The 10,201-nt window shown below is 35.2% G+C and overlaps 1 protein-coding gene across 1 annotated transcript in view; it reads right to left on the bottom strand.

Annotated features, from left to right (window-relative positions):
- Nucleotides 1–7,930: 7,930 nt before the first annotated feature.
- LOC106869709 (uncharacterized) overlaps nt 7,931–10,201 on the bottom strand; it is a 154,439-nt gene continuing 152,168 nt past the window's right edge. The window contains exon 13 of the mRNA XM_089356476.1: nt 7,931–9,016. Within this exon, the coding sequence (XP_089212602.1) occupies nt 8,752–9,016 (265 nt within the window). The 3' untranslated portion in view covers nt 7,931–8,751. The remainder of the gene's footprint in view (nt 9,017–10,201) is intronic.

The following is a 10,201-nucleotide window of genomic DNA, read 5'->3' as shown; positions in this document are numbered from 1 at the left end:
ATTAAAAGTATAGTTAGTCATCACTCGCAAACGAATATTAATGGCTTGGTAACATGTACTTGGTTGGCACTCCGTCGGTTACGATGACGAGGGTTCCAGTTGATCCGATCAACGGAACATCCTACTCGTGAAATTAACGTGCAAGTGGCTGAGCACTCCACAGACACATGTACCCTTAACGTAGTTCTCGGGGGAGATTCAGCGTGACACAGAGTGTGACAAGGCTGGCCCCTTTGAAATACAGGTACAACAGAAACAGGAAGTAAGAGTGAGAGAAAGTTGTGGTGAAAGAGTACAGCAGGGTTTGCCACCGCCCCTTGCCGGAGCCTCGTGGAGCTTTAGGTGTTTTCGCTCAATAGACACTCACAACGCCTGGTCTGGGAATCGAAACCGCGATCCTACGACCGCTAGTCCGCTGCCCTAACCACTGGGCCATTGCACCTCCACAACATGTACTTATACTTTTGCTAACTGTCAAGTCCTTGTGTAATTACGAGTTGACATAAACGTATCTCTTGGGTCCTGGCTCTTGATTCAGCGGAACGACCGCAACGTGGCAGCAAGGATTGGGTGGGTAGGAAGAGAGTTACACCGGAATTTGGCTGGAATTTATTACAACTTCGGTGAAGGCGAATAGGGTATTCGACCCACAATCGTAAGGTTGTGAGTTCGATGCCCGGCGGCGCGTTGTGTCCTTGAGCAAGATATTATTTCACGTTGTTCCAATCCACTCAGCTGGCAGAAATAAGTAGTACCTGTTTTTTTCAAAGGGCCAACCTTGTTACATTCTGTGTGTCGCTGAATCTCCCCGAGAACTACGTTAAGGGATACACGTGTCTTATTTCTTTATTGGCCACAAGGGGCTAAACATAGAGGGGACGAACAAGGACACACAAAGGGATTAAGTCGATTACATCGACCCCAGTGCGTAACTGGTACTTTATTTATTGACTCCGAAAGGATGAAAGGCAAAGTCGACCTTGGCGGAATTTGAACTCAGAACGCAAAGACAGACGAAACACCGCTAAGCATTTCGCCCGGCGTGCTAACGTTTCTGCCAGCTCGCCGCCGTGTCTGTGGAGTGCTCAGCCACTTGCACGTTTATTTCACGAGCAGGTTGTTGTTCCGTAGATCGGATCAACTGGAACCCGCGTCCACGTAAGCGACAGAGTGCCAGATTTATTACAACGGTGAAATGAAGCGTCTTGCTCATGGAGACAGACAATGCGTTACTCGGTCTAGAAATGTAATCCATGATATTACGATCGGGATCCGAACACCACGAGGTCACGTAACCTCACATCAAAATAATTAACCCAAGTGATTTTCATCTAATGGTGGTAGAACATGAACGTGCGGTGTAGACTGTTAATGATATAGAAGCTCTACACACACCTCAATTGATTGTAAGAAGAAAAAAAATCGACTAAAAGGATGGTGTTTATTGAAGGTCTGCACGTATTTTCTGATAACGATCCTAATTACGAAAGTAGCATGAAGAGTTCATAATGAGCTCATTTCCCTCTCTGAATCAAACGAAGGGATGGTGCACTATAAACGATGCTCTTTACTCCTGAAGCAGATACTGCTACTGCTGCTGCTGATAACGATGATGATGATGATGACTAGGACAGTAGATAGTGCCTCTCTTCCTTCCAGTAACTACGATTACACCTCCAATAGAAATCAACATGGCTCGAGGTATATACCTCACAACAATATTCAGATTTACCGCTCTCCTAGATGGTTACGTGAATCTGGGTTCGATCCTACAGGACAGCACCTTGGGCATGTGTCTTTTACTACACCACTAGCCAAACCAATATCTTAAGAGAGAAATTCTGGAGACTAAAATTATGCATGCATGCACGTGTGTGTTTGTACCGATCTAAAACCAACCTTGTTATATGGCTCCCTTTTAAGTCCCGAAACTTACTGGCCCCATAAATAAAATATAAGATCAATATGATTGATCATAGTCACAATCCAACCGCTGGAGGCAGCAGGATAAACAGATTATATACATATATATATCGTTTTTAGAAAACATAAATCCGGAGAAGTACACTCTAAGAAGGATCGTTTTTAGAAATCACGTGGTTTCGACTGATATATCTCTATACGCACACACACACACACACACATATATATATATATATATATATATATATATATATATATATATATATATATATATATATATACTGTTGTATCTGGGGAGAGTCATTCTCTTTTGGTACCTTATAATTTAACACACTCACTGGTAAAATTTCCATATACATACATACACACATGAATGTATGTATAAATATATATTTGAAAAAATGAATAGAAATTGCTTTTCTGATAATTTTTTTTCGCTTTAAAAATTAGATGTTTATAAGTCTATAAACTTATGTAAACTTAAAAACATCTAATTATTAAAGTGGAAAATTATCAGAAATGCCATTTCTATTCATTTTTTCAAATATATAATACTGTACCAAGGACCTTCTATTTTTTATTCAACTATACTTGCATACACACGCACTTTTTTTTTTTTCATGAAACAGCTCGATGTATTGGTGAGCAGTCAATGGCATTGGAGTGCATAAAGATTAAAGTTGTAGTGGAGAAAAGTTAGCTGATATGGAGGACTGGAAGTGATCTGAAAAGTGGGAAGGGATTACCTGTATCATGATGATTCGTGCCGAATATCAAAATGCCGACATCATGATTACTGCTCAATGCTCTGTGAACGCTAAAGGACGATAAAATGTGACATGGACAGCAGCAAATGGAGACTACTGTGGCCAGCAGGAAGGGACACAGCAAGTGTTCTGACTGCGTCCGAATGCCAGAATTGATCCTCACATCTTTGAACAGTAACTTAGGCTCAATTCAGACAGCTATGTGAAGCTGCTAGAGACTGTGGTCAAACCTAGGCAAGAGGGGTTGCTGCTTGAAGGCCACATGCATGGCAGCAAGATTAGACACCTTGCAATGCCCCTTCAAAGAATCAAAAGCAGTTGTCGGAAAATTTCTCTGACTTCACCAGCCTCAATTTCTTGCCTCTTAATTCTTCTGATTGTAATTCCATGGATTGGTGTGTGGGGGATACGGTTGAGAATGACACCAGCCGGTCTGCTTGCCACACCAAGACAAAGCAGGTGGCCAAGATCAAGGCAGTGTTCGAAGATGTTCCCAAGGATACAGAAAGGAGTGCACACGCCAGATTCTGGGGTCATCTTGAAGCCGTGGAGGAAGCTGAGGGCAACTACTTTGAGTAAACTGTTATTTACCAGCCATTATTTTTTTTTCTTCCTACTTTTATTTTTGAATGAAATATTGCTTTCTTTTCCTTTTAGCAAACTGTCAAATTTAGGCCAAACACCGTGTGTGTGTGTGTGTGTGTGTACACACACACACACACACGTTATACAATCATGTCAGATTGGAATTGTTACTGGCTACAGACCATTCGTGTTATGTAACAATTACATAATACACCATTATGGAACACAAAAGAGAGTCTTGCTTATTCACTGAAGTAGCAATGATTGAATGTGTATGTACCTGTGTGTGCTTGTGTCAATCTCTTGATTAGATTAGACGAATTACAATGCAGCTTGAGAGTTTCATGTGTGCCTAGCTACCAAATATATCATTTTAAGTTGGCTTTCCACAATCACACAAATTAACTAAAATAAACAAAAAAAAAAAAAAAAAAAAAAAATTCTCAACAATTTGCAAATAGATAAAAATTATAAAAAACATTTTAGAAATTGAAATAAGACCAATTTGGAAAAAAAATAATTTATTGAACCAGCATATACATTAAAATTGGCATTGATTGTAAAGAATAATTTGACAAGAATTATTGGACATTTTATCACATTGGAATAATACAAATAGTGAAAGAGCAGTTGACAATAGAACAAGTTGATATAAATTACTTTTGACATATTTTTATTTGGGAGTCTGAGAAGGGGAAATTTGGGACACATTACAAAAGCTAGAATATCCAACAATGCTAATTTATATAAGAAATAAAATAGCGGAATATTTCAGACAAAACTCTTACAAAAAGTAGTAGTAGTAGTAGTCGTAGTAATAATAATACTAGTAGTAGTAATAATCATTAGAGTTACATGTTGGTGATTTCAAGAATACAAAATATAACTAAATCCAAGTTTGCTGGAATTCAAAGCCGATTTGGTCACATTAAATCTGTCAAATTTAGTTTTACACATTGCCTGTACTTCCTTAAAAAAAAAATGAAAAGAGAGAGAGAGAGAGAGAAGTATGTGTGTGTGTGTGTGTGTGTGTGTGTGTGTGTGTGTGTGTGTGTGTGTGTGTGTGTGTGCGCACGCATGCGTGTTATGTTTAGGGCACATTTGTGAATGCATGCAGTGTGTGGAAGTTTACAGGGTAAGTGCAAGAAGGTTAAGGTTAGTACTGCACACACACATATATATATATATATATATATATATATATATGTATATATGTATATATATATATATATATATATATATATATATGAAATTTAGGTGTTTTAAAGAAAAAAAAAGAGGAAGGAGTTGGATGTATGACAGACTGGGAACTATTTATTTCACTATGTACTGACAAAGAGGTAGACATAGTTGTAACAAGAAATCAGTTCACAGTGAAGCAAAGTGGTAACAGAAAAAATCACAAATCGGAGTAATGAATCACTGGAAAAACTAAAGCTGAGACATTATTGCTGGTTAACAACAAAGCCTCTATACAGTCGCTTGACCTGCTAGAAATAGCAGCCAAATCTCTCTCAAATCACAACCCTTAACACCTTAGAGGAAAAAAAAAAAAAGAGGAAGGAATCAGATTATGTAGTCTTTAGACAGCCCTTCAATAAGATGCAATGGTCATGTCTGGGATGACTTTGATCATAGGTCTGCTCAATCAGAGTTGACCAAGAATGGTTAAACACCAACAATGATAACAAAACTGAGACATGGTTAACCAGTAATAACCAGTTAGTAAGATGTGATAGTTTCTCAATGCTAGTGGTCACAATGTATAATAATAGTAATAATAATAATTATATATAGCCCTGTCGGCACAAGGTTTAGAGCTATTTAAGACATCAACAGTTCAATACCGTCTCCAAAGTACAAATACTAAAGAGAAACAAAGAAGCCAATACTACAAAGTTAACTCTTACAGACCAAACACGCACAGCAACAACAACAACAACAACAACAACAACAACAACCACAAGCAGAGACTGGTACTTACTCACGAGATGCCAAATGTTTCTTCCATGGGAGAGAGCTTTATGGAAGGTGCAAGACGAGATAGAGTAAAAAATAATAGTAATAATAATGGTTTCTAAACACTGGCACAAGGCCTCATGTGTTAGAGGAGTACAGTCGATTAAATCGAACCATCACCTTTCCCATGCCACAATACTTGACAGGGACTTTGTCTCATTGACCTCAAAAGAAAAGAAAGCAAATTCTGACCACAGCAGAACTGGTATTCAGAATGTAAAGAGCTGTAAGTAAATAAATACCACAAGGCATTTTGGATGACTCTTTCATAATTCTGTGAACCTACCACCTCAGTGAAAAATAATAAATGACAATTACATTAATTAAGCAAACAGTTTCAAAATACTGCAATAGACAAATATTTGAAAAAAATAAAACAAAATAATTGTTTCTAACTTGGGTACATGGCCAACAACTTTTGAGGGCAAAGGGTTAGTTGATTACATCACCTTCAGTGATGAACTGGTACTTTATTTTATCAACCCTGGAAGGATGAAAGGCAAAGCTGACCTTTGTGGGATTTGAACTCAGGTTTAAAAGAGAAGGAACAAAATTGCAAAGCATTTTGCCTGATGCTCTGACACTGAATCTACCTGCCCAGTGAAAATCCTTTCTACGATAGACTCAAACTCTAAAATTTTAGGGGAAGGGAGCAAGTGGGTTACATTGACTTACACCCCACCCCATCCAATGCTCAACCGGTACTTATTTAATTAACCCTGAAAGGATGAACGGCAAAGTTGACCTCAGCAGAATTTGAATTCAGAACAAAGACATGAAATGCTACTAAGCATTTTGTCCGGCATGCTAACAATTTTGCCAGCTCACCACCCTCAATAATAATAATAATAATAATAATAATAATAATAATAATAATAATAATCCTTTCTACAATAGACAATAGGCCTGAAATTTGGGGGCAGGTGGGTTAGTCAATTACATTGACCCCGAAAGGCAAAGTTGACCTCAGCGGAATTTGAACTTGGAACTTAAAGGCAGATGAAATGCTGCTAAGCATTTTGTCTGGCATGCTAACAATTCTGCCAGCTCGGTGCCCCAGTGAAAATAATAAACAATAACAATTACATTAATTAATTAATTAATTAAGCAAACAATTTCAAAAATACTGCAATAGAAAAATAATATTTGAAAAAGAAAAAATGATAAAAATAATTTGAAGTCCCCCAAAAAAAGACAAAAAAAAAAACAAAGCCAATGAAAAAAGACGACTGAAAGACCACGTTAGAGAAATGGAACTGCTCACCTCCATAATAGCAGAAAATAACTTTTTACTTGTTTCTGTTGCTTTGGTTTAAAGATAGAAATATTTCAAAATTGCAAGACCTTAAGATTTCGGTTTTTTTTTTTTTTTTTCATTGTTGGCTTATTTTTTTTCTATGAAAATAAGAATCAAACTTGAGAGTATTTCAGCTACTTAATTTGAGACAAGGGAAAATAATAATGATAATAATAATAATAATAATAGTAATAATAATTATAATAATAATGATAATTTTTTAAAATATTAAAGATTGCTGTTTTTTGTATTTTAAAACCAAACTAAAATATAACTCAATAATATTTTTAAGGAGATAATATCTTTTCTTTTATTTTAAGAATTAATGGGTCTTTTTTTTTTGTTACAGGGAAGAAATTTTTTTTTTTTTTTTCAAGTTGTAGACATTCTCACTTATGCAAGGAGTTAAAGACTCGAGTACAAAAAAGGCACTGACAAGACTTGAACCCCGACCTTTCAGAGAGAAAATTGTAACAATAGAAGCTCCAAAATATAATCTCTGGAGTCTTACTAAGACTTCAACACCGAGATTTGAACACGTTTCATTTTCATGAAGAGGTGAAAAGGGGGAGAAAAAAAAAATTTTATTAAAAAAAAAAAAATACCAGAGAAGAAAGTTGGAAGAAAACTTTTGTTTTTGTTTTGTTGTCTTTTTGTAATTTTTTAATAAAATAATAAAACTGCAGGAATTGCCAAAAATGGTAAGGCAGAGCCTTTTGGTTCACTCCTGTAGGAATATTGAGAATATTTTTGAGAAATGGTGAAGAGGCAGTGAAGAGAGCAGAAGACATTTTTCTGGCACAAAATGCAATATATATAATATATATATATATGTATATATATAATAAAAAGAAAAAAAAAAATACTTTTTCAACTTTTATCATTAAATAATTATTTTTACATAAAGGGAGCAAATAGGATTAAGTTTTAATTTTTTCATCAAATTTTCAATGTGTGAACGAATGAATATATATATAGCATATATGAATATATATATATAGATATACATATACTCATATATCAAACACACAAACACACATATATATATACAGTGACAGTATTCAAGATAAATATATTACTGTTGGTTTGTTACATATTTGGTTTGTTATATATATATACATACATATAGATATATATATATATATATATATATATATATATATATATATATACGTATAATGTTTAGTCAAAATATAAAGAACAATATTGATTTTGCAGCTATCATAACAATCATAAACAATAGAAGATACAGCCAAAGACTACAATACAATAATATACATAAACAATGTTAAGTATATGTTTTAAGCATCATAAAATAATTTGTGACTTCTTTTAAAAATTTTTCTTTTCCAGTGGTATTGGTAGTAATAGTAGTGGTAGGGGATAACTAAGAACAGAACCAACATATTGCAATTTAAACTGAAATAACAAGTTTTTAGATATTGATTATATGAAAAACAGAGAGCGGGTTATTGTTAAGGAGAGTACTGCTGAGTATTGATAAGTATGCGTGCATGTGTAAGTGTGTGTTGTATGTATATGTGTGTGCGAGTGCAGAGGACTATAGACCTATAGGTGATATATATATAATAGCAAAGTTGTACATGTGGAGAAGAACTACTGTGCTTATTGGTGAGTTACAAGGGCAGCAGTCAGTGAAACCCCAGAATATGTTCTTTAGATTTAAGAAATAATAATAAAGTCAAGGAAACATTATCATCATCATAATTATTATTATTAGCATTTTACCATTATGAACAATATTGTTTATTATTTAAAAGATATAGAAGTTAATTATAAACCATGATAAGAAAGTGAAAGAGAAGAAGATAGTCTAAGAGAGCAATGGAAGTTGTATCAAAATTTATAGTTATTTTATAGAATGGTGCAATAAAAAATATATTTATGGGAAGATTTTACTTTTGAGGAAGAGAAAAAAAAAGTGGGGGGGGTTCAGTGGGGGATGGGAAGAGAGGGTAGAGGTGAGGGAACAAATTGTATTTTACTAAAAAGGAGAGACTTGGTGGGAGGGAAGGAACAAAGGATTACTCAGAGATTGCAAAAGGCACTTAATCTTTTAGAACCAGAATTGCATCAATTCCCTTATTACGAGATAAGTGTATTTTGCATAAAAGCTGAAGAATGAGACAAAGGGCCAATTCACATATAAACTACAGAGTTAGCATCGGCGTACTCGACGAATCGCAACCCACAAGAAGAGACTTCGATGTTAAAGCCGACATGTTTCGCATACCCAGAAATCCATTTGCCAATATAGTTGTGAATATCTTTTTCCTTCTCACGGTTGCTGATCTGGAAGCAGGATTTCATCTTTAGTTCTCGCAACCAAGGAACTCGAGGTTGGCATCTGTAAGTCTTCAGAATTGTATCCACACCATATCTTTCGACGTTGAATGGGTTCCCACTGAAATTCAGAACAAATTGGAATAACATGAGAACTGATTGAAAATATTAATTTTCTAGTATTAACACAAGATTCAAATTTTGGGGTAGGGTGAGTGCTGACCTTAGTAATAACTAGAACTTCAATTTATTGACCTTGAAAGGATGAAAAACAAAATCATTTAAGGTGGAATTTGAACTCAGAACATTAGAAACATAAGGTATTTTGGCCAATATCCAGATTTTGCCAATTCGGTGCTATCAGTAGTAGACTATAACAATTAAAATCATAACGAGCATTCAGAGAACCCAAACCTCTGCCAAGGCAACACCAGTGTCCTCTCAACGATTAGCCAGAGATGATTTTTAATATGAGAATATCTGAAATAAACTCAACTGCTCTCATAAATGAGAATACTTAAAATGAACCCAACCACTCTCAAAAATTAAGTAAAAACAGGAAATTTGAACTCAGAGTATAAGAACAGATGAAATGCAGCTAAGCATTTATGCCCAGCATGCTAATGATTCTGCCAGATTGCCACCCTAATATATAGTGATAATACTAATTTACTTTTTATGATTGCCAGCGGAAGAACAAGGTCAAAAAGTTGAGTTGGGTGGGCAACAATGCCAATTAAGAAACTCAATACTGGTGCTTGTTTTATCAAAGAAAAGAAAAAAAAGGATGAAACACATAGCCAACTAATATGATGATAAATTCAAACAGAACACAAAACCACAAACTTTGTGGCAGGGAGTAGTCAATGAAACCCCAGTATTTCACTGGAACTATATTCTTCTTTTTTATCAACCCTAAGACGGATGAAGAATATAACAGTCAATCAACCTCAGGAGTATAAAACTCAGAACATACAGAGAAACAACTAAAGACAGAACACATTGAATGACATTGTAATTTCTTTTAATAATAAAGAAAGAAAAAAAATGCAATTAAATTAATGACCAAAAAACATACAATAAAATGCATTCAAGTTTTGCTTGAGAAAGGATTGTCCGAATCGCTGGATTTTATACTCCCCACAGAAAGTTCACCGAACTCTTTTTTACCACTTTTACTAACACAATTCTTACAAATGCACACCAACACCAGCCTCTGTGGAATCTGTTACCCAATTTTCTAAGCTTTCTTAACAACCATCCTGCCTCCAAGAATTCCTTTATTTTCTGTAGAATACCAACTCAC

This window comes from Octopus bimaculoides, chromosome 8, assembly GCF_046866305.1.
Source record: "Octopus bimaculoides isolate indiv1 chromosome 8, ASM4686630v1, whole genome shotgun sequence".
Lineage (NCBI taxonomy): Eukaryota > Metazoa > Mollusca > Cephalopoda > Octopoda > Octopodidae > Octopus > Octopus bimaculoides.
This window is presented reverse-complemented; position numbering and strand designations above follow the sequence as displayed.